The 25,966-nt window shown below is 40.2% G+C and overlaps 1 protein-coding gene across 2 annotated transcripts in view; it reads left to right on the top strand.

Moving 5' to 3' along the window:
* pla2g6 (phospholipase A2, group VI (cytosolic, calcium-independent)) overlaps positions 1-25,966 on the top strand; it is a 138,342-nt gene that overhangs the window by 15,544 nt on the left and 96,832 nt on the right. For both annotated transcript variants that reach the window (XM_072272009.1, XM_072272008.1), the window contains exons 2-3: positions 537-751; positions 19,178-19,393. In XM_072272009.1, the coding sequence (XP_072128110.1) occupies positions 549-751; positions 19,178-19,393 (419 nt within the window). In that variant the 5' untranslated portion in view covers positions 537-548. The remainder of the gene's footprint in view (positions 1-536; positions 752-19,177; positions 19,394-25,966) is intronic.

The following is a 25,966-nucleotide window of genomic DNA, read 5'->3' as shown; positions in this document are numbered from 1 at the left end:
GGGGGGGTAGTGCCTGTGTAGGGTGGAATCGTTAGAAACATAGGCATGATTCCACCAACATTGAGTTGGGGTTCACTTTAAGAGACTGGTCTGACATGATGACGTGAAGTTTTACTGCACTTTGTGTTTTGTGTTGGGGGGACAATAATGGAGTTTTTATGGTTTCCCTTAAACTTAAAACGCCTGCGTGTTATTTATAAAAATCTACAATTACAGTACTACTACTGCTGCTGCACTGTAACAGGTCCTTCGGGCCCATGAGCTTGTGATACCCATTTACACTGTTATAACCAATTAGCATATTAACCTGTCCATCTTTAGAGTGCGGGAGGAAAGCGGAGCTTATTTGTACAAAGCAATAATGATTGAGCCTCAGGAATGCTTCAAAGATGATACAATGTTAAGATCGTGAAGGATGGTGTAGAAATGAGTGATCTGTGTGTGATAATGAAAAATAAAATGGCAACCTCTCTTTTTTACTCTCTTATTCCTCCTACCTTCCACTTCCAAACTCACCCCATGTTCCGTTCTTTCAGGTGCTTGTAGGGATGCAGTTCTTTGGCCGTTTGGTAGAGACATTGAACACTGTGACCAATCTCTTCGCCAATCCTTACCGTGTGCGGGAGGTCCCATTGTCTGAGTATGCAGCTTACGACCGAGTCATGGATGATAGCCGAGTGGTGCTTTACCATACAATGCAGTCCTGGGATTGCTTGCTCATCAATCCCAGCATACCTCAGACTGCCTTCAGGTGAGAACTTATTGTGGGCAATAGTCAGAAAGATCACTGGACCATTGTGAGACAGCTGTTCAGTACAAAGTCAAAATAAAGAGATTCATTCAACATAGCATGGTCTTATGCCCTATTTCTCAATGATAAAAAAAACCTGTTGCTGGAAAAAAAACAGCAGGTCTGTTTCTCTGCAGTTAGTGACTCACAATTAAACTGCAAATCTTGAAACCACACTCTCAAGTGCTACGTTGTTTTGACCATTTTGTTAGTGAAACATTAATTGTGGTGAAGAACAGGTTTTTTTTATTCAGGAGTAACTTTGGATCCAAATGGAAAAGACAGACATCCTGTCTCTCACTTCATAATTATTTCTGTTGATTATATAGAACTGAGGCAACACACATAAAAGTTGCTGGTGAACGCAGCAGGCCAGGCAGCATCTCTAGGAAGAGGTGCAGTCGACGCTTCAGGCCGAGACCCTTCGTCAGGACTAACTGAAGGAAGAGTGAGTAAGGGATTAGTTTCAAATCCCTTACTCACTCTTCCTTCAGTTAGTCCTGACGAAGGGTCTCGGCATGAAACGTCGACTGCACCTCTTCCTAGAGATGCTGCCTGGCCTGCTGCGTTCATCAGCAACTTTTATGTGTGTTGCTTGAATTTCCAGCATCTGCAGAATTCCTGTTGTTTGCATATAGAACTGAGGTTTTATTTTGTTGACACCATTATTGATATGTATATCTCCAAGTTTAAATTGCCTTTTATCAAACTGATTTCTTCGATCCAAATCTATTCTTTATAATTTTGATTTTTTTAGTGGAGATATTTAGTTTTTCAGAATGTGGTCATACCCTCGGGAAATACAAAGCCAGAGCCAGCTTAAGATTCTCTCGACTAATTTACTAATGCCTAGTCTTCTTCAGGGTTAAACTATGAGGAAATATTACAAGAAATAGTTGAATTTCCAGCAATTTAGGATATGGGGTGAATTGACCCATTTTCTGGGAACAGAAAGGATAGTTAAAGAAAAGTTAATTCCAGCAGTTGGGGAGTCCAGGCTTTGTGTCAAAATCTGGAAATTGGAATAATTGCTTTGAAATGTGGTTAGGAAATAGTTTTACACAGATTGTGATAGGAATTTGGAATTCTCTTACTCATATGGTAGTTCATGCTAGATCAGATCAGTTCACTTCACCTCAGAGTTTCAGCAACCCAGGTTTGATCCTGACTTGCAATTCTCTCTTTGTGGAGTTTGCATGTTCCTCCTGTGATTGCGTTTCATTCAACGTTCCCAAAGACATGAGAGTTGGTCGGCTAATTGGCTCCAATGCACTATCCCCCTTTACTAGGGAAGTGGCAGGATCTGGGGAGAATCAATAGGAAAAAAGGAAAAATAAAAACGGGATTAGTGTAGGATTGATATCAATGAGACTTTTTCTGTACTGTAGGACTAAGCATTAAAGGTTGGAGGAAAAACTTCTTCATAGATTTAGGCTATGTATTAACAATGATATTGAATGGTATACCATGCTTGAAAGGCTGAATTGCCTTCATCTGTTCCCATCGGGCAGCAGGTACAGGAGCTTTTGGTCCCACGCCGCCAGGTTTAGTATCAGTTGATACCCTACAATCATCAGGCTCCCGAACTGTCGTGGATAACTTCACTCACCTCAACTCTGAACTGATTCCACAACCTACAGACTCACTTTCAAGGACTCTACAACTCATGTTCTCAGTATTATTTACTTATTTTTTATTTGCACAGATTGTCCTCTGTTTCTCTGCCATTAATGGCTCATACATTAAACTGCAAGTCTAGAAGCCACCTCTCAAGTGCCTCATTGTTTGTTTGCCAGACTTTGTTTATGTATAGTTGTTCATAAGTGCCTGCAAGCAAACAAATCTCAAATTGACATATGCATACCTTGATAATGGGTTTGTATTCCTGTACTTAGCTGGCTGTGGAGAGTTATGCTTTACTATAGACTGTTCTGGCTTGTATTGTCACTGCTTTGCACATTTTCAGCATTGCTCTTAGACCTAGTCCGGTTCCCCTATCAATGATTAGCTCTGATGCTGATACTTGCTTTATGATATCAGACCATAATTCAATCACTTGCTTTTGTCAGCTTTGCCAATCAAAATCAGACTCTAATTCCATACATTTGTGAGTCTTTACAAGATCTAAAGGCAGAAGTCTTTGCCTGTATTATAAATGGCAGTAGAAGTAAATGTGAGGTTAGTAATTAACTGCAAGAGATTCTGCTGATGCTGCAAATCCAGAATAACAGGCACAAAATTCTGGAGGAACTCAGCAGGTCAGGCAGCGTCAATGAAAAGGAATAAAGAGTTAAGGTTTTGGCCAACACCCTTCATCAGGACTGGAAAGGAAGGTGGGGGGGGGGGAGGGAAGAAGCCAGAATGAGGAGGTAGGGGAGGGGAAGGAGTACAAGCTAGAAGGTGAGAGGTGAAGGTAGGTGGGTTATCAGAGGGATGAAAGGAGGTGGTAGGCGGAAAAAGTAAAGGGCTGAAGAAGGAATCTGTTAGGAGAGGAGAGTGGAGCATGGAAGAAAGGGAAGGACTAAGGTCACCAGGAGGTGATAGGCAGGTGAGGAAAATAGAAGGGGGATTGGGGACAAATTACCAGAAGTTAAAGAATTAATGTACATGTCATCATTGGTAATTAACCCATGTAACATGACTACTGGCACCTCTTCTTCTTCTTCTTCTTCTTCCATCAGCATGTTCCTGTTCCAGTATGATATCAGTGCTATACAATCACATTCCTTCGATTCCTTAAGGTTGTTATACCCAGGGAAGGAGGTCTGGGGGGAGTGGTGGTGGGGATAAGCTCCCACTACCTGTTGAGTGCTTCCAGTGGCATGCATCTCAAATAGCCTCTGATAACTAAGCCTAGTGGAAATATTTCTACTGACAGGAGAAGAGGCAAAACCAGGTTAATGGCACTTTAAAACCAATTGCTTTGGGCGGTTGGAGCTCGTCAGCCATGATAGGTGAAAGAAAACTCTGCTCTTAAATCTCCGCTGCCTTGCACTATACCCACTTGTGGGAAGGCTTTGGGAGTAAACCCTGAAGAAAAATCTGGAGCTGGAGTCCCTAAGTTCAAAGTAAAAATTTATTATCAGAGTACATACATGTCATCACATACAACCCAGAGATTCTTTTACTGCAGGCATACGTAGCAAATCTATGGAACAGTAACTGTAAACTGTAAGCATCAGGAGCTGTTAACTGGAAACAAACTGTGCAAATGCAGATATAAATAAATAACAATAAATAATGAGCATGAAATAACAATATTACAGAGTCCTTAAATGAGTGTAATTATCCCCTTTTGGTCAAGAGCCAGGTGGCTGAGGGGTAGTAACTGTTCTTGAACTTGGCAGTGTGAGTCCTGAGGCACCTGTACCTTCCACCTGATGGCAGCAGCGAGGAAAGAGCATGGCCTGGGTGGTGAGGGACTCTGACGATGGACGCTGCTTTTCTATGGCAACATTTCATGTACAAGTGCTCAATGGTTGGGAGGGTTTTACCCATGATGTACTGGGACAAATCCACTACCTTTTATCAGACTTTCTGCTAAAGACATTGATATTCCCATACCAGGCCATAATCAGCACCCTTTCCACCACACATCTATCGAAGTTTGCCAAGGTTTTTGATAACATGCCAAACCTCCTCAGCCTCCTGAGGAAGTAGAGGCACTGTCGTGCTTTCTTCACAATATTTATACGATGGGTCTCGGGCAGGTCCTTTGAGATAGTGACACCCAGGAATTTGAAGTTACTGACCCTCTCCACCTCTGATCCTCTGATGATTACTGCCTCATGGATCTCTGGTTTCCCTCTCCTGAAGTCTACAAACAGTTCCTTGGTCTTATTACATTGAGTGAGAGACAGTCCTACATTGAGTTCAACATTGACTGGCAGCTCCTGCAATGCCACTGGTGCCAAACTCCATCGGTCTCTGCCATTCCTTTGGATTCATCAGCTGTATGGAGAGGTGTAGCCTGCTACCTGGGCAACAGCTTGCTCTTCAATTGTACTGCCATAACATGTAGACAGCTGAGATGCAACGTCCAACGGAGGGCCTCAGTAATCAGATTCATTCGCTGTTCCTTTTTCATAGTTTGGTCTGTCCGTAGATGTGGACATTTGTGCCACTGGTGCTTCAAGATGATGCCAGTGAACAATGATACAAAAGGTGAAGTCCTGCAGACAGTTCACAAAACAACTTCTACTATTACTTATATATGATTCTACTGTTAAGCTCCATGAGATTGGAACCTGTGATTTACACTTTGATGGTGTGTTTTAGATTAGATTATGAGGACACTTAGTCCTTGTTTATTGTCATTTAGAAATGCATGCATTAAAAAATAATACAATGTTCCTCCAGAATGATATCACAAGAAAACACAGGACAAACCAAGACTAAAACTGACAAAACCACATAATTATAATATATAGTTACAACAGTGCAAAGTAATACCATAATTTGATAAAGAGCAGACCATGGGCACGGTAAAAAAAAGTCTCAAAGTCTTGATAGCCCATCATCCCACGCAGGTGGCAGAAGGGAGGAACTCTCCCTGCCAGGAACCTCCAAGCGCTGCCAACTTGCCAATGCAGCACCATTGGAAGCACTCAACCGCAGTGGACTCTGAGTGCGTCCGAAAACTTCGAGCCTCCGACCAGCCCCTCTGACACAGCCTCTCCGAGCACGACCCTCTGCCGATCGCTTTGACCCTACCCCGGCCGCCGAGCAACAAGCAAAGCCGAAGACTTGGGGCCTTCCCCTCCGGAGATTCTGGACCACAAAGTAGCAGCAGCAGTGAAGCAGGCATTTCAGAAGTTTCACCAGATGTTCCTCCGTGCTCTCACGTCCGTCTCCCTCAAATCAGGATTGTGCACGGCACCCTACTTGACAAATAACAGACATCACCACTCGAGTGGCCGCTGCGAGCTGTGTCGTGCCGCCATCTTCTCCTCCTATGATGGCGTGTTTTGGGGCCAGTTCAGCGATCTGGTGCATTGCTGTCTTTGAGAGGGACTCTGTGAGGTTGGGAGCAGAGTGTGTGGCCTGGAAGCCTGGAGACACCATGATCGTTTCCCTCCAGTTGAGGTGTTGAGGCTGCGAGCCCATGATCAACTCCATTGCCTCTTTCCGACTGAGGCGTCAAGCAAGGTTGAAGTTGATGAAGATCAGAGCAGAGGACCGGCGTGTGTTCAGTACCGTTTGTGCCTGCATTTGACTGGTCTTCCTTTGCCTCCAGCTAGCTGCTGTCAGAGGAAAGTGCAGGAGTCTTGGGGTCCACATTGGCGAGGCTCGTGGCTGTTGACTCATTTTGGGCGACTTTGAGCTTCATGATGCACGTGTTGCTGGATTCTGGTTACTTTTTCTTTGCTGTTTTTGAACAGTTTGATCGAGGCAGTCCATGAGGACTTTCTTTCTTTTTCAATCTTTTTATTAATTTCAAAATATAGAAACAAAACATAGCAATAATACAGATAATATGAGATGTATTGTTACATTTAAAAAAAGAGTAATTGCAAAACCAAATAGTGGAAATTACCAAAACTCCCATACATGTAGAACTGATCACGGATAATATAAAGCAAAAAAAAAGGAAAAAGACAAAAAAAAGAAAAAAAAAACCCATCCCAAAAGAAAAAAAAACAACTAAACTAAACTAAAAGACTTGGGCAAAACTAACAACTTAAAAATGGAAAAGAAGAAAACCTCAGCGTCGACGCTTCCATCCCCCTCCAACAACAGTACAGAGAATTAAAACCAGTTTGGAAATGATCAAATTACATCAAATGAAAATGCTGAATAAATGGCCTCCAAATTTTTTCAAACTTAATAGAAGGGTCATAAACTGCACTTCTAATTTTCTCCAAATTCAGACACACCATAGTTTGTGAAAACCAATGAAATACTGTAGGAGGGTTGATCTCTTTCCAATTCAACAAAATGGACCTTCTAGCTATTAAAGTAAGAAATGCAATCATCCTTCGTGATGAAGAGGTTAAATTATTTGAGTCTATCATTGGTAGTCCAAAGATAGCAGTAATTGGATGAGGTTGTAAGTCTATATTTAGGACCGTTGAAATAATATCAAAAATATCTTTCCAATATTTCTCTAACAAGGGACATGACCAAAACATGTGAGTTAGAGAAGCAATCTCAGACTGGCATCTATCACATATTGGATTAATATAAGAGTAATAACGAGATAGTTTATCTTTGGACATATGAGCCCTGTGAACTACTTTAAACTGTATCAACCTATGCTTAGCACATACAGAGGATGAATTCACCAACTGAAGAATTTTTTCCCATTTTTCAGTCGGTATATTAATCTCAAGTTCTCTTTCCCAGTCAGCTTTAATTTTATTAGAGGCATCAGGACATAAATTCATAATTATATTATATACAATTGCTATTACACCTTTCTGAGAAAGATTTAAGTCTAAGATTTTTTCCAAAGTGTCCATTGGATATGGGTGTGGAAAATTAGGAGAGACAGTAATTAAAAAGTTTCTAATCTGTAAATATCTAAAAAAGTGAGATCTGGGTAAGTTATATTTATTAGAGAGTTGATCAAAAGACATAAAACAGTTATCCAAGAATAAATCGCGAAAAGATATTATACCTTTGGTTTTCCAATCAAAGTAAGCTTGATCCATCATGGAAGGTTGAAAAAGAAAATTTGATATAATGGGACTTGCTAGAATGAATTGATTAAACCCAAAAAATCTTCGGAATTGAAACCATATACGTAAAGTATGTTTAACTATTGGGTTATTCATTTGTTTATATGATTTAAAAGAAGTAAAAGGAAGTAAAGTTCCTAAAACCGAACCCAAGGAAAACCCTTGTAATGAATTAGATTCAAGATTTACCCAATGAGGGTTTAAAGATGCGTCCAAATCTTGTAGCCAAAATTTCAAATGTCGAATATTAATTGCCCAATAATAGAATCTAAAATTTGGGAGGGCAAGTCCCCCCTCCTTCTTGGATTTCTGTAAATATCTTTTACCTAACCTAGGATTTTTATTCTGCCAAATATATGAGGAAATTTTTGAATCTACGTTATCAAAAAAAGATTTTGGGATAAAAATTGGAACCGATTGAAATATATACAAAAATTTAGGCAAAATGATCATCTTAATAGCATTAATCCGACCAATCAAAGACAAAGAGATTGGGGACCATTTGGTAAATAAAAGTTTAATCTGATCAATTAAAGGTAAAAAATTAGCTTTAAATAAATCTTTATATTTTTTGGTAATTGTTATCCCTAAGTATATAAATGAATCAGTAACCAATTTAAATGGTAAACGTCCATAAATTGGTACATGCTTATTTAAAGGGAATAATTCACTCTTACTAAGATTCAATTTGTAACCAGAAAAGTTACTAAATTGAGCTAACAGATCTAAGATAGCAGGAATTGACTTCTCCGGGTTAGAGATATATAACAACAAATCATCTGCATATAATGATAGTTTATGCATTTCATTTCCACGGGTAATACCAACAATATTTGGCGAGTCACGGATAGCAATTGCTAAAGGTTCAAGAGCAATATTAAATAGTAAAGGACTAAGAGGGCAACCTTGCCTAGTACCGCGAAAAAGACGAAAAAAAGGAGATCTATAATTATTTGTACAGACCGAGGCTACCGGGGAGTAATATAACAATTTAATCCAAGATATAAATGTCAAATTAAAATTAAATTTCTCAAGAACATTAAATAAATAAGTCCATTCAACTCTGTCAAAGGCTTTCTCAGCATCTAATGAGATAATACATTCCGGGGTAGTAAGTAAGGGGGTATAAACAATATTCATTAACCTCCTAATATTAAAAGATGAATAGCGATTTTTAATAAATCCGGTTTGATCCATGGAAATAATTTGAGGTAACACCTTCTCCAGTCTAGTAGCTAGAATTTTTGAAAAAATTTTTGAATCTACATTCAGAAGAGATATCGGTCTGTAGGATGCACAATCCGTAGGATCTTTATTCTTTTTAAGAATTAAGGAAATAGAGGTTTCATAAAACGATTGTGGTAATTTACCTAAACTAATTGCTTCCTTAAATATTCTAGACAACTTAGAAGAAAGAATGGAGGAAAAAAATTTTTTAAATTCCACTGTAAACCCATCGGGACCGGGTGCTTTACCGGAATTTAATAATGAGATTGCAGTTATTATTTCTTCCTCTGAAATGGAAGTTTCTAATGATAAGCAATCTTCAGGAGATAGTTTCGGAAAACTCAATTTACTTAAAAAATCATGCATGAAATTAGAATCATGAGGAAAATCAGAATGATATAAAGAGGTATAAAATTCTTGAAAGGTTTGGTTTATCCCAACATGATCAACTGTGAAAGTATCATCCTGTTTGCGGATCTTAGTAATTTGACGTTTAACCGAATCAAATTTCAATTGGTTAGCCAGTAATTTACCCGATTTATCACTATGAATATAAAAATCACTTCTAGTTCTCATTAATTGATTTTCGATCAAGGATGTTAATAATAAGCTATGTTCCAATTGGAGTTCAACTCTGTGTTTGTACAGCTCCTTGCTAGGAGAAATAGCATATTTTTTATCAACTTCTTTAATTTTATCAACCAGTAGAAGTATTTCATTGTTAATACGTCTTTTCAAACCGGCCAAATAGGAAATAATCTGATCACGGATATAAGCTTTAAAGGCGTCCCAAACAGTTCCGTTGGAAACTTCATCCGTAGTATTAGTTAAAAAGAAGAAATCAATCTGCTCCTTTATAAATTTGACAAAGTCCTGATCTTGAAGCAAAATAGGGTTAAATCGCCATTGTCTGGTAGTACAAAAGGTATCCATTAACTTGATGGAAAGTTTCAATGGAGCATGATCTGAAATAGCAATAATGTCATAATTACAATCAACTACATATGGAATCAAACGAGAGTCAATCAGGAAATAATCAATTCAGGAAAAAGAACGGTGAACATGTGAAAAAAAGGAGAATTCCTTATCATTTGTATGTAGAAATCTCCAAATTTCTGAAATCCCAGCATCCAACATAAAAGAGTTGATAATAGTAGCCGCCTTATTCGGTAAAGCCGGACTACTTGTGGATCTATCCAACATGGGATTCAAACATAAATTAAAATCACCACCCATTATCAACATATACTCGTTTAAATTAGGAAGGGAAGTAAGTAAATGTTTAAAGAATTCAGGATAATCCACATTCGGAGCGTAAACATTAACCATAGCGACCTTTTTATTAAAAAGTACCCCCGTAATTAACAGAAATCTGCCATTAGGATCTGAAATGATGTCTTGATGAATGAATGTAATTGAGGGATCAATAAAAATTGAAACGCCTTTAATTTTGGCTTCAGCATTTGAGTGGTATTGTTCTTTCCAAAACTTAAAGAAGCGTTGACTGTCCTCTTTCCTTACATGAGTCTCTTGAGCAAAGATAATATGAGCATTCAGTCTTTGGAATATTTTGAAAATCTTTTTCCATTTTATTGGATGGTTTAAATCATTTGTATTCCAAGAGACAAAATTAATAGAATGAGCCATAACTAAAAATTAACCCTTTGGTAAGTAAGGGGTTAACCATAATGTGAGCTCATGAAATCGGAAGGGGAATACATGATTAGAGAGGAACTGGAAACCCCGACACTGGGGACATCTTTGTAGTTCTGAATCAGCCCAATAGAAAAAATTAAAAAAGAAAAAGAGCACCCCCTCCCCCAACCCCAAGTAGAAACCCGAACTGAGCCAGAGAAGGCTGAAGAAAGCGCTAACTAATACTAACTTTAACCCCATTTCTGCAGGGGGCAACTCCAAAAATATATGTTAGATAAGTGACCTCCCAAAGACTAATATGTGAAAAATAAACAGTATTGTAAATTAGTCTCCATAGTAAAAATTACTAAAATATATAAAATAAAAGAAACCAGTATCAGTGCATATAATTAGTTAATTATAAACGAGTAAATAAAAGAAACGCTTCCAAAATAAGAAAAATGGATTATGGGAAGAAGAAGCATAAGAACATGGCGTCCCGAAAAAAAATTATAGAAAAAGAAAGACAAGTCGCCATTTTAATTATGCGAAAATCAAAAATAGGAAGCATATAACTACAAATGACCGTCGGATCGGATCATTAGTAATAACAAAAAAGGATAAATTAAAACAAAAGGTTAACTAAGGGAAAGTGATGTTATTCACAGAAGATAAATATTCTATATAAGTTATAGAATAATCACTATAGTAATAAACAAAGAACAAAAATCTTAAACTTATAAAAAACCTTCATCGCACAGTAGTAGAAGGTTTATTTTGAAGAAAAACACCAGAGAGAAAAAAAATTGGTGCTGGAAGCACCCGACACAGATTAAGAGAGGGTATCTGTATCAGATGGGAAATTATCATCCAAAAAGCTCCGAGCGGCAGCTGTAGAGTGGAAGACATGACGATTTCCATCGGGAAGAGAGATTCTGAGTCGTGCAGGATACAGTAGTGCCGGTTTGAGATTTTTTTGATAGCATTTCGACATTAAAGGTTTAAAAGTCAGTCGTTCCTTCATCACTTCAGGACTGTAGTCTTGAACTATTCTGAAGGAATGCTGGTGATACTTGATCATCCCTTGTCGACGAGCGATCTGGAGAAGTTGTTCTTTAACATTAACATAATGGAAATGAAGAATAACTGGTCTGGGTTTGGAAACAGCCGCTGCTGACTTTACCCACGGTATACGATGGGCGCGATCGAGTAATGGAGGATCGTTGGGAAAAACTGAACCGAACGAATCCTTTAAAAGTTTAGCAAAGAATATTACAGGATCTCCAACCTCAACACCCTCGGGTAGGCCAATTAAACGTAAATTTTGTCTTCTCGATCGATTCTCAAGATCAATAACTTTGGATTTAAGTTGTTGGAGCTGTTTAGTAGTCGAAGCTAGATTCTTCTCTAAGATCTCAACTTTTGTATCCACCTTCTGAGATTTAGTATCCAGCTCAGAAATTTTTGCATTGTGTTTTTAAACATCAGCATTCAGGAATTTCAAAGATTCCGTGATTGATTTTAAATCTTCATTAAGGCTTTGACGATGTTGTTCAAATTGAGCAGTTAAACTTTCAGATAATTTTATCCGATGCTGCTCAAACATTTCCTCCAAACACTTCACCATAACTTCGTAAGTTAATTCCGTTGGTTTAGAGTCACCTTTCTTCTTTCCTCCGTTCCCATCAGCGTCTTTCCCATCTTTGGTTTTAGATCTCGTACTCATTTCTTTAAGCTCAAAAGTTACGATTGACAAAAAGAAGTCAATTAATCGATAATTCAGAGAGATAAAGTAAGTCTTCTGGTGTACTTAAAGTTGATTAGATCAAGGAGATCATAGGTTAAAAAGGATAACGGGAATGGAGCAAAGCCAGAGAGACGACCTCACTACATGAGCGCTCCCTGCAGAATCCAGTCCATGAGGACTGAGGTGCTTCAGTGGAGACTGGCTCTGTGGTCTGCAATCGGCCAGCAGCACTGAATGGAACTGAACTGAAATAAATTGAATTCTCCTGGGTTCCTGGTTTGAGGTTGATATTTTATGTGTTGTTTGCTTGCTTTTTGCCTTTTGTGCAAGTTCATCTTTTTCTTACACAATTTTTTTCTGGTTGAGGTGGTGCCAGCATACAACTCTTCCTCAGTCGACATCTTCCAGATAGCAAATGAAAATAGCTGTTTTCCTACATTTATGTCTATTTTTCACCTTTAGTGTATTTCTGGGATTGTTTAGAGCCTGTGATATACAGCTTGGAGATTGTTTGAGTGATCCAGCGCTTTGCTGGCTCTGAGAAGATTCCAGGAAGCTAGCATGTACTGGGTTGGCCTCGATGTGAAGAAACTTTGAGATGGGCCGCGAGCCAATGTTTGACTCTGTTTCGCCATTTAAAGCATTTATTGATCGCCGATTAAAGCTTCGAGGAAGCCTGAGACATCGAGCCGAATGCAGAAGGCAAGCGAGTTTCAGCGCCGACTGCCTGCCTTTTAATTGCTGCTGGAGAAGGAGTCTGTGAGTGGCCTATCGGTGTGTGGCTCCCTGTGGTGAACGGGTAGGCCTCTGCGTTCGTGTGGTGTCCCTCTTTTTCGATGATGGTCAGTGATATCGGAGGAGGGTATTGTGGTTTTCCATTTATGGATTGGACTCTTCCGTTTATAGACTGTGAACTTTTACAGACTTGCGGCTTTTATATTCTTTGTCTTTTTATTGCCCGTACCTGTTGGGTTTTTTCAGAGGTCGATGTTCCTGTTCCATTTTGTGCGGGGGGAGGGGTTTTGATGTATCTCTCTGAATGACTTTCATGTTCATTCTTTGTTTTGTGGCTATCTAGAGAAATACAAATTTCAACGTTGCATATGGATACATGTTTTAATAATAAATTAACTTTGACCTTTGTTTTCTTAAATGGTTTCCATGATGTTTCATGTCTGCCTGTAGGAGGATGAATCTCTGTGCTTTATTCTGCACATATACTTTGAACTTTTGCCTCATTGTTGGTTAACTTCTCACTGCTCCAAAACATCGACATATATACAATCATCAAGGACCCACATCATCCAACAATGTTCTCTTCTCGCTACTACAGTTGGCGGGAGATACAGGAGCCATAAGTCCCATACCACCAGCTTCAGCATCAGTTATTACCCTTCAGGTTCCTGAACCAGCGTAGGTACTCACCACAGTACAGAACTGACTCCACAACCTATAGACTCACTTTCAAGGATTCTATAACTTAGTATTATTGATTTATTTTCTTTTATTAATTGCATGCTATGACTTTTCTTCCACATTGGTTGTTTGTTAGTCTTCGCTATTATAGTTTTTCATAAATTCTATCGTATTTCTTTATTTTCCTGTAAGTGCCTGCAAGAAAACAAGCTTCAAGGTAGTATATGGTGATATATGCATCCATTGATAAAGTATACAAGCATACAAATTCCTCTGTACATTTTTTTTTGTCCATGTTACTGCTAGGTCTTATAGTATACTGTACATTTAACCAAGCTACATAAACAAATCTTTGGCATTGTAGTATTATTGAATATGCCAAACTCTAATTCTTCTAACTTAGCCAGTTCTTCAGGACAAAATATGTGTTTTTTTCAGAAAGATATGCCAAGAACTATGTAGTCATCTTTGCAGAATGGTACGTTACTCTTTATCATCAAGTGGAAACAGGAAGATGAAGCGTCAGTCAGAAGTATAGCTCAAAGTAAATTTATTATTGAAGTACATATTTATCACCATATTCTACTCTGAGATTCATTTTCTTACAGACATTAAGGTAAAGAAAAAGAAACATGACTGAATCATTGAAAAACTTCACCCAAACAAGGATGGGCAAACAACAAATTGCGTAGTTACAAAAAAAAAAGAAAAAACAATAATAATAAAAGAAATAAGTAATAAATACTGAGAACATGAGTTGTAGAATCCTTAAAAATGAGTCCATAGGTTGTCGAATCAGTTCAGTGTTGGGGTGAGTGAATGTATCCCTGCTAGTTCAGGAGCCTGATGGTTGTCGGGTGTAACTATTACTAAACCTCACAGTGTGGGATCTAAAGCTCCTGTATCACCTTTCCTATCAGCAATGTGAAGATGTCATAGTCTGGATGACGGGGGTTCTTGAGGATGGATGCTGCTTTCTTGTGGCAGCATTCCTTTTAAACACGCAAGTTAGGGTTAGTAGGTTGGGGGGATGCTGTGTTGGCACCAGAAGCATGGCGACTCTTGCGGGCTGCTTCCTGTGTTGGCTGTTGACGCAAAACAACACATTTTACTGAATGTTTTGATGTACGTATGAAAAATAAAGCTAATCTTAATCTTAACCAGTTGTAATTTTTTACTTTTAAGATGTTATAATTTCATCAACATAGAAATGGTTTTTCTTTGGTTATCATATTAAATTCCTTCATTATTTTAAATACTTTGATTAGATCATGTTTCAGTGTACTGAACTTGGGAAAACAAACTAAACTTATGCAACTTTGTCCTGGTATCACACTGGTTAATTTGCCCAGGGCATCGGGCCTTGAGTAGATTTAACCAGTGCTATTTTTAATTGAAGAATAAGTTCATTCTTCATCTTGGTTAAGATAAAAGACCAATATTCATTTAGTCCTATCTGATTATATTTTTTTTTTTGCATGCATACCAATGACAAAGACCTCATTCAGATCTGTGTGCACATCCCACAGGTCAGAGAACAAACTTCTCGCTGCCTCCTTCCTCTCAACCATTAATTGACCCATGGCACAACAGAGCAACAATAGGGCTTTTAATTTAGGAAAGAGTTCTTTGCAAGATGTTATCAAACATCAAGTGAAATAGAGGCTAGGCCACAGAAGGAACCATCAGGGCAGGTGAGCAAAACCTTGGTCAAGGTGGTCAAGTTTTTTAAGAGGGAAAAATAGATGGAGAGATTTAGGGAGGGAATTCTGGAGTTGAGGGCAATGGCAGCTGATGGAATGGTAGCCAAAAATAGAACAATTATATTCTGAAATAAGAAGAGACCAGCATCATGTCCTTGATAATGAAGCCTCCCCACCATCAAGGACATCTTTAAAAGGCACCATCCATCATTAAGGACTCTCACCACCCTGGCCATTTCTCGTTTCAACCATCAGGGAGGAGGCCCAGCAGCCTGAAGACCACACACAATGATTTAGAAAGAACTTCTTTGCCTCCACTGTCGGATTTCTGAATTGCTCACAAACCTATGAACACTACCTTGTTAATCCTTTTTGTTTGCACTATGTATTTTGCAATTGAGAGCAAGTTTACATCTTGCTCTATAACGTGGCTGGAAAACAATACTCAATGTTATAGGAACGGCATGTTCCCCTCCACCAACATAGTCCATGAATGCTATTTTGATCTCCCTTTGCACTACCTATGAATCTTTATATTTGTAATTGTAACTTTTTGTATGCACTGTACTGTTGCGGCAAAACAACACATTTCACAACACGTGTCAGTGATAATAAACCCGATTCTGAATTTTAGGAACATGATTATTTTGGAGGATTATAAGTAGGGAAGAATTTGCAGAATTGGGAATATGAAGCCTTTGGAAAGAATTAGAAAAGAGGTTAAGACTTTTTTGAAAAACTTCAAAGTTCAAACGATGTATATATCACCATGCACCCTACACTGAGATTAATTTTCTTGTGGGCATTCACAGTAAATATAAAGAAAATCAATAAAATCAATGAAAAATTACACCCTAGGATGGACAAACAATCAATGTATGAAAGAAGACCATCAGTGCAAATAAAAAAAACAAATAATAATGAATAAATAATAAATAATGAGGAACAGGAGTTGTAGAGTCCTTGAAAGTGAGTCAATAGGTTTTGGACTCAGCGCAGTTTTGAGGTAAGTGAAGTTATCAATTTGGTTCAGGAGCCTGATGGTTGATGAGTAATAACTGTTCCTGAACCTGCTGGTGTGGGACTTAAGGCTCCTGTACCTCCTTCCCAATGGCAACAGTGAGAGGAGAGCATGGTTGTTATTTAACCAGGGCAACATTGCCAGCAAACACAAGGCAGTGTAATGGTTAGCACAGCGCTTTACAGTACAGGTGTTCCAAGTTCAATTCCCACAGTTGCCTGTGAAGAGTTTGTACGTTCTCCCCTTGACCACATGGGTTTCCTCTGGGTGCTCTGGTTTTCTCCCACAGCCTAAAGACGTTTGGAAGGTTAATTGGCCATTGTAAATTGTCCCCTGATTAGGCCAGGATTAAAAGGGGGGATTGCTGGATGGCATCCCTTGAAGGGCTGTATCTCAATAAGTTTAAACAAAAGATTGGCTCCATTTATGCAGAGCATTTTTCCCCCTAAATAATCCCACTGGACAACTTCACTTGTGGCACGAGGCCCAGTGGCGGTTGGGTTGGCAGCAACAAAATTGTTTGGCTGCATTTTTCACCTTTCCTTTGGTGAATGTATTCTGTGGTATAAACAAGACCATTTTAAACTGCAGGAGGTGGAAATCTGACTGGATTAAGCTGCTTTCAAACATGTTTTTTTTGCCATTAGAGTGATATAATGAGCCTTCAACTATTTCAGACTATATAATTTATGATTGAAGCAATGACCTATTGCTTGAAAAATTGTTGAGAGTCTTAAGTTCTAAAGAGCGTTTGAAGAATGAAAATCAGTACCTCATAACTCTAATAAAGTGGCCACTGAGTGTACGTTTGTGGTCTTCTGCTGCTGCAGCCCATCCACCTCAAGGTTTGAAGTTTTCTGCATTCAGAAATGCTCTTCTTCACACCACAGTTGTAACATGTGGCTATTTGAGCTACTGTCACCTTCCTATCAGCTTGAACCAGTGTGGCCATTCTCCTCTGACCTCTCATTAACAAGGTATTTTTGCCCACAGTACTTCCACTCAGTGGATTTTTTTGTTTTTCCCACCGTGTGTGAAAATCGCAAGAGACCAGCAGTTTCTGAGATACACAGCAACAATCATTTCATGGTCAAAGTCTCTTGGATCACACTTCTTTCCCGTTCAGATGTTTGATCTGAAGAACTATTGAACCTCTTGACCATGGCTGCATGCTTTTGTGCATTGAGTTGCTGCCACATGATAGGCTAATTACATATTTGCGTTAATGAGCTGGTGTATCTAAAAAGTGGCCATTGAGTGTATTTAAATTTCTAATACCACTTAGTTCTGTGGAGGGTTGCAAACTCATTCAGTTCCAGTATCAAGGACATCTTCAAAATGCGATAACTCAAAAAAAGGTGGCATCCATCATTAAGGACCCTTGCCACCCAGGACATGTCCTCTTCTCATTTCTACCGTCAGACTGGAAGTATAGGAGCCTGTAAACACACACTGAATATTTTAGAAACAGCTTCTTCCTCTCTGCCATCAAGTTTTTGAACAGACAATGAACCAACCCATGAACACTACACTTTTTTTTCACTATTTATTTAACTTTTTTAATACAGTATTGTGCAAAAGTCTGAAGCACGTTTATATAGCTAGAGTGTTTAAGATTTTTGCACAGTACTGTATTTGTCAACTTGGAGCAGAGAGTGAGTTTGTAAATCTGGCAGGAGCAAAGATTGTTGGGAGTGGCGAGGGTAGAGCGCTGCGGGAAGGGAGTGGGACAGGTGGTAGAGAAGGAGTGCCGGAGTAGGGGGTGGTGCAGGTGCAGGTGTAGGTACACCCAGCCCTGAGACTCCAGACAGGTCATTTGATTCCAACAATTGATCATTACAGATTGTTGCTCTGGTGCTTCCCGTTCCCTTCCCCTTTTCCCAACCATGATTTCCCTCTCTGTACCCCCTTCCCACTCTCAGTCTGCAAATAGGGACCCATATCAGAATCATGTTTCTTTACGTCTTGCATTTGTACTATCACAAAACAACATTCATAGAACATACGTTAGTAGATATTAAACCTGATTCTGATTCTTCTTGGATCTTTGCGCCTTCAGTGTTAGTTTTTTCATGTTCACTTGTCATGTTCATTAAAAACAAAGATCGATAGATTTCTGAATCAAAGGGATGTGGGCATTATGCTGGAAAATGGTGTGTTCACAGTCTGTGTTGCCTGTACCCATGTGGCTGTGCTGCGGACGCACGCAAGGTTTTCATTGTATTTGTACTTCACTGTACAATGATCTCAGCTATTAGTGAAGCCATGATGTTAATGAATAGTGGAGCGGACTGAAAGTGACAGATAACACTGAACTGATTCCACAACGTATGGACTGTTTAGGACCCTAGTAATTTCTGTAGCCAAAGGGTTGTGAATCTGTGGAAATGGCCTAAGGATGCTGTGGAGGCCAAGTCGTTGGGTATATTTAAACTGAAGGTTGATGGGTTCTTGTTTAGTAAGGGTATGAAAGGTTACAGGGAGAAGGCAGGACAATGAGGTTGAAAGGGGTTATCAGCCATGATGGAATGGCAGAGCAAACTTGCTGAGTTTAATTCTTCTCCTATGTCTTTGGACTCACTGTTGAGGGCTCTACAACTCATGTTCTTGGTATTCCCTCTCCCTCTCACCCTCCCGCTCTCCCCTCCCCCCTCCCCCCTGCCCCCTTCCCCCTCCCTTCTCCCCTCTCTCTCCCCCATCCACATCTCTCTCCTGATCTCTCACTCTATTTTTTCCTTGTATTTGCACAGTTTGACTTGTACAGTGGTTGTTTGGAAGTGTCTGTAGTTTTTCATTGATTCTATTGTTGTGCTTTGTTCTACTTTGAATGCTTGCAAAAAATGAGTGTAATGGTACTATATGGTGACCTATGCGTACTTTGAGAATAAATTTACTTTGAAATTTAAATGGCTTACACTTACTCCTAATTTTTATGTCATACCCTTCTTACCTGTACAGGTTGTTCCAGGTAAGCTCAGAAGTGGAGGCAAGAACTGTCTTCTTACAGTTTGCGCAGAAGATGAGGCCGTTCTATGAAGTAGCTTCGGGCTTGCTGAAACTTGACACTGTGCAACAGCTGACTGACTGTCTGCGAAGCCACCCAGACTGGCCCTTGGCCCACATTGCTGTGGAGATGGGCATGAAGGAGAGCTTCCGCCACAATCACATAATGAGGTAAAGGATTTGTGTTTCAAAGTTGTAGGGATATAAATTACTGCCTTCTTTTGTTTCCTATAGCCAATGGTGTAAATTTTCAATAGTAAATGATGACTGATGCTGGGCTGGCGCGCATGGACAATATCCTTGGGACCAGACTCCAAGTAAATACCCATCCAAGCTCAGCTCTGCCCGAGGTTCTGCATTGGACAACTTGGGGAAATGGTTAACACAAGGGATTCTGCAGATGCTAGAAGTCCACAGCAAATCACACAAAATGCTGGAGGAGCTCAGCAAGTCGGGTTTATTGTCATTTAACTGTATACATCTATATAATATATATAGCCATAAAATGTATATAGAAATGAGACAACATTTCTCTGAACCAGGATGTAAAGCACAATAGTGCACATAACACATGATAACTTATGAAGGTAGGGATAAAATCTGTAGATGAATCACACATAAGTAACAAACTAAAGTGCATTCATTTAAATATTGGCAGGTACGGAACAGATTAACCAGTGACATTTTGAACATGATGCAGCCGGGAGTTCAAAATTCTAATGACCTGAGGGAAGAAACTGTTTCTCATCCTGACCGTTCTTGTTTTTATACATCGTTGTTTCCTGCTTGATGGTAGAATGTCAAAGAGGATACCAAGGGTCCAGAATATGCAGCGCTCCTGATAAATGTCCCCAATGGATGGTAGGGAGACCTCTCAGGTGTTCTCACAGTCCTTTGTAGGGACTTCTGGTCCAATGCTTGACTGCTCCCGTACTAGATGGAGATGCAACTTCTCAGGACATTTTCAACAGTGCTCCTGTAAAACACAATTAAGATGAGGGGCGAGAGCCTTGCTTGCCTCAGTCTTCTTAGGAAGTGGAGGCGCCTCTGTGCCTTCTCGTTGAGGGAGGTGATATTAAGGGATCAGGTGAGGTAATCTGAGATGTGAACTCCCAGGAACTTGATAAACTTAACTCACTCTATGGAGGAGCCATGTATTCGCAGAATGGGGTGGTTTGTCTGCACCTCCTGTCGTCCACAATAATTTCCTTTGTGTTCTCCACATTCAGGCTTGGGTTTTTCTTCTCACACCAATCCACCAGCCACTCCACTTCCCCTCTATACTCCATCTTGTCATCATTCTTGATAAGTCAAACCATTTTTGTGTCATCTACAAACCTGATGACACGGTTTGAGCTGGATCCTGCGAGACAGTCATGCATCAGCAGTGGGCTGAGCACACAGCCTGGGGGGGCACTAGTTCTCAGCGTAATGGGACTAGAGACACTCCTGCCCACACGGACTGACTGTGGCCTTACCGTTAAGAAGTCCAGTATCCAATCGCAGAGGGGTGTGTTGAGACCCAGTGAGGACAGTTTCCCCATCGGTTTCTGGGGTATGATGGTGTTGAATGCTGAACTGAAATCTATAAACAGCTGTTTGGCATATGAGGCCCCATTTTCCAGGTGGGACAGGACAGAGTGGAGGGCAGAGGCTATTGGATCATCAATGAATTGATTTGATTTGAGTGTCAGGAGGGAACCAAAGGTGAGTGAGCTGCCCCAGAAAAGACACGACCAGGCCCTTCACCGAGTTGCTACTCCTTCCTGGACACCTTGTACTCTGAAGTCAGGCAGCAGCTATGAAAGGGAATCAAAGCCTCTGGCCAAGGCACTTCATCAGGACTGAAGGTTCTCATCCTGAAGAATTGTCTGGTTATTCCTCTCCATGGATGTTGGGTGACCTGCTGAGATCCTCTAGTATTTTGCATGTTTTTCTTAGGAAAGTGGTTCATGTAGCGAATGGACGGTTGATGTGTTCTGAGATACAGGACCATGGGAGGAGTTTGTCTGGGGTCATTAGTGAATATTATTTTAAAAAAGTAAAATCTGTTTTCAAAGTACGTATAAGTTACCATATATTACATCGAGATTCATTTTCTTCAAGGCATTTATAAGAAAAAAAGAATTAAAATAGAAATTATGAAACACTATACATAAAACAAAGACTGACAAACAACCAATGAGCAAAAGAAGACAAATTGTGTAAGTAAAAATAATAGAGAGAACATGAGTTTTAAAGAGTCGTCAAAATGAGTCCGTAGGTCGTAGAATCAGCTTAGAGATGAGGTGAGTGAAGTTATCCATGCTGGTTCAGAAGCCTGATGGTTGAAGGGTAATTACTATTCCTGAACCTAGTGGTGTGGGACCTAAGGCTCCTGTATCTCCTGCCCAGTGGCAGTAACGAAAAGCAAGGTATTTATTTTAGCAGCTGTTAAACTTTACCTGGATCAACAGAAGTGCGTATCATCCAAGACAAAGTTTAATCATCAGACTTAAGAGATAAAGATTTGAAATAAGAGTTAGAATCAGTCTTAATATTACTAGCATATGTTGTGAAATTTGTTGTTTTGCAGCAGCAATACATTGCAATACATAATAATAAAAAAAGTATAAATCACAATAAGAAAAAATAACACACACACACACACACACACACACACATATAATTGTGATTAAATGGGACACATCAGGACTAATACATTTTTGGCCCAGTTGTGCGGCTGCTCCAACTGGTACCATAAAACTGAATATTAGCTCCTAACAGTTACTGATGGAGAAATCTATTAATATACATTTCAGAGTATAGAGTGTCCTGGAAGGGGTAGCACTTCTGGTGAAGGAGCTAGTCATGTACTTTTTGGGGCAACTCACTCACCTTTGGTCCCTATTGGACACTCAGTTCTCACCTGTCGCTGTAAGTAGCTGTTTGAATGCGACCGCAGCCACATCCTGGTACACCAGTTCAGCAAGCAGCTAAACCAGGAGAGGATAGCCAGTGGGCCTCATTCTTCAATGAAATAGGGACATGCCTATCCTAGTATATAAAGTCATCCTGTGGAGTGGGTGGATAAACAGCGAGATCCAACGACCAAGAAGGTGGTCTGCAATGCTTCACAGATAGCGAAGGGCGTGATAAAGCACAGAAGTCATGGTCATCCACTGCAACCAAGGAAGACCCCAGTTTGTGATGACTACTCATACCATTAGATCTGGACTTTCGAGGTCAAGACAGTGGAACTGTCCCATTGCAATGACTTCCACTTTAAAAACCCTCGCATACAGCTTTCACTGTCATCATCAGTTTGACAGACAACGAAGATACTGTAGTGTTCTTTTGATTGGCTGTAAATGTACAAAATTAGCGCAGACACCTCGTGCAGCTACTGGACTGCCTTCATACAATGCTTTTGACGATTGCATCTTCCAAATTTTCATTTCCATTGTAACATTCAAAATGATTGTTGATTCTTCAAGTTCTTCGTAGTTTCTAACTTGTTGAAATAGTGAAATCGCTTCCTTTTCACTCCTGGCCATTCTGGCATCTCGAAGCCTGAATGCTTGAAACTTCAGTGAGAACAATTCTAAATTGTCTTGCTGCTTATTTCTTGCCAACTATCAGTGACAAAAATCATTGTTTTATAAACACAAACAACTAACGCTATTTAAAAACTCTGCACTCTAAGCCTGTGTAATGGCCACACAAGCGCACACGACTGACACTTGTTAGAAACGGTTCAGCAGCAGTCTCCTGTCCCAATCAGGCAGCATAGTGTCCCAAATAAACGAAGGATATCCTGACTATTTTCTTGATTAGTTTTTGTTCTTTAAGCGTTGTCCCAAATAAGCAGGAAATTCTGGTAGCATCAGCGGGGAGGGGGCATGGTAGTGTGGCAGTTAGTGTAAGGCTTTACAGCGCCTACAATTTGAAGGTTGGGGTTCAATCCCTGCTGCTGTCTGAAGGAATTTATATGCTCTTTCTGTGACTGCGTAGATTTCCTCACAGTACTTCTGTTTCCTTGCGCATTCCAAGGGCATATGTGTTCAAGTTAATAAGTTGTGGGCCTGCTACATTACATTAAAAGCATGTTGATACTTGCGGGCTGCCGCCAGCGCAGATTCGGACTGTGTTAGTTGTTGATGTAAACAACGCATTTCACAATATGTTTTGATGTACATGTGATAAATCTAACCTTTAATCTTTGAAAGAGAGAAAAAGATTAACAATTCAGGTCAAAGACATTCATCATGAATTCTGACCTGCAGAATGTTAGCCACATTTTCTATTTTTGTTTCATATTTTGAACATCTGCATTTTTTTTGTTCGATTTTCATTTACTGGTCTTACCAGGTTTGGCCAATTTGCGTCCCTCACCAACTGCAGTCTAAAGTTCTGGATATTGAATACACCTTCCAAGGTGTTTTACGGGAGATGTATTCAATCCCTTAAGGAGTTATAAGGGCAATTGGCTGAAAGCATCAAAGAATGTATTTATGGAAGAAAGAAGAAAGTTTGAAAGAGGAAATTGAAGAGATTAGTAGGTTGACTAAGTAGATAATATGGCAACTGATAATGGGGTGATTATCTTTAGATTTAACAAGAGGCATGGATTGGGGGGGCAGTCATATTTGAAAGTTTGGAGCTGGTAAAGCTATGGAGTGACTTGGAAACGATGATAATTTAGAAATTAAGAGGTTGCTTAATCAGAAGCCAATGCAGCTCATCAAGCCCAGAAATAATAGGTAAATGGGAGGGCAAGGTCTCATGTTTACAGAGAAGAAATGCAGGAGTGCCTTGGAATATAATAACTATTTAAACAGGGGTTCATGCAGGTTTATATAAAATTCATTAACTGTAATTATGTAAAATAAAACCAATAATGTGATCACACCTCAGCATCACCAGGTTAGTTCAAAGTTCAAGGTAAATTCATTGTCAAAGTACGTATATGTTACCATACATTACCCTGAGATTCATTTTCTTGTGGGCATTCACAGTAGATACAAAGAAATAATCAGTGAAAACCTACACACAAAGTTGGACAAAAGAAGATGAACTCTGCAAATACAAAAAAAAGACATTAATATGCTTTATGATGTGTGGTGGAAAAGGCATAACAGCGCCGCTTTCACCTCAGACGGTTAAAGAAGTTTGGTATGGGCCCCCAAATCTTAAGAACTTTCTACAGGGGCACAATTGAAAGCATCCTGACTAGCTGCATCACTGCCTGGTATGGGAACTGTACTTCCCTCAATCGCAGGATTCTGCAGAGAGTGGTGCATCTATAGATGTGAACTTCCCTCTATTCAGGGCATTTACAAAGATAGGTGTGTAAAAAGGACCCGAAGGATCATTGGGGACCTGAGTCACCTCAACCACAAACTGTTCCAGCTGCTACCATCTCGGAAATGGTACCACAGCATAAAAACCAGGACCAACAGGCTCCGGGACGGCTTCTTCCATCAGGCCATCAGACTGCCTAACTCATGCTGCTGCAACTGTATTTCTATGTTATATTGACTATCCTGTCATGCATAGTATTTATTATAAATGACTATAAATTACACATTGCAAGTTTTATTTTTACACAGAGAGGCGGTGGGGGAGTGGTACCTGGAATGGGCTGCCAAGGGTAGTGGGGCAGGCAGGTACAATAGAGGCGTTTAAGAGGCTGCTAGACAAGCGTTGAGTGTGTAGGGAACGGAGGGAGATGGAGTTACTTTAATTTCATGGTTGACAGCTCTCCGCTCATCTTTTCTGAAGTAATTTGTATTCAATTCCCGATGTAATAGATGTACACAGTTCCTCAAAAGTGGAGTCACAGGTCGACAGGGCGGTGAAGATGGTGAGAGGGAGAGTCGGGGGCTGGTTGATAGAGGAACAGAGGGAAGGAATCAAGGTGGAAGAGAAAGGGAGGGGTGAACGAGACAGAGGAGAAGGGAAAGAGGGAGGGGGGGTGGAGGAAGGAGGGAGGGGGAGGTGGAAGGAGGAGGAGGTGGAAGAAGGAGGACAAGGTGAAAGAAGGAGGAGGAGGTGGAAGAAAGAGGAGGGAGGGAGAGGTTTGAGGAAGGACCATAAGACCATAAGTCATAGGAGCAAAATTAGGCCTTTTAGCCCATCGCGTCTGCTCCACTGTTCAATTATGGCCGATCCTTTTTTCTCTCCTCCTCAACCCCAATTCCCGGCCTTCTCTCCACAACCTTTGATGCCACGTCTAATCAAGAACCTATCAATCTCTGCCTTAAATACACCCAACAACCTGGCCTCCACAGCTGCACGGGACAACAAATTCCACAAATTCACCACTCCTTTGCTAAAGAAATTTCTCCGCATCTCTGTTTTAAAAGGGCGCCCCTCTATCCTGCGGCTGTGCCCTCTTGTCCTCGACTCTCCCACCATGGGAAACATCTTCCATATCTACTCTGTCTAGGCCTTTCAACATTCGAAAGGTTTCAATGAGATCCTCCTCCCCCTTGTCCTTCTGAATTCCAGGGAGTGCAGACCCAGAGCCATTAAATGTTCCTCGTATGACAACCCTTTCATTCCCGGAACCTCCTCTGAACCCTCTCCAATATCAGCACATCTTTTCTAAGATGAGGGGCTAAAAACTGTTCACAGTACTCAAGGTGAGGCATCACCAGTGCCTTATAAAGCCTCAGCATCACATCCTTGCTCTTGTATTCTAGACCTCTTGAAACGAATGCTAACATGGCATTTGCCTTCCTCACCACCGACTCCACCTGC

The sequence above is a fragment of the Mobula birostris genome, chromosome 11 (genome assembly GCF_030028105.1).
Source record: "Mobula birostris isolate sMobBir1 chromosome 11, sMobBir1.hap1, whole genome shotgun sequence".
In the NCBI taxonomy this organism is placed as follows: Eukaryota; Metazoa; Chordata; class Chondrichthyes; order Myliobatiformes; family Myliobatidae; genus Mobula; species Mobula birostris.
This window is presented reverse-complemented; position numbering and strand designations above follow the sequence as displayed.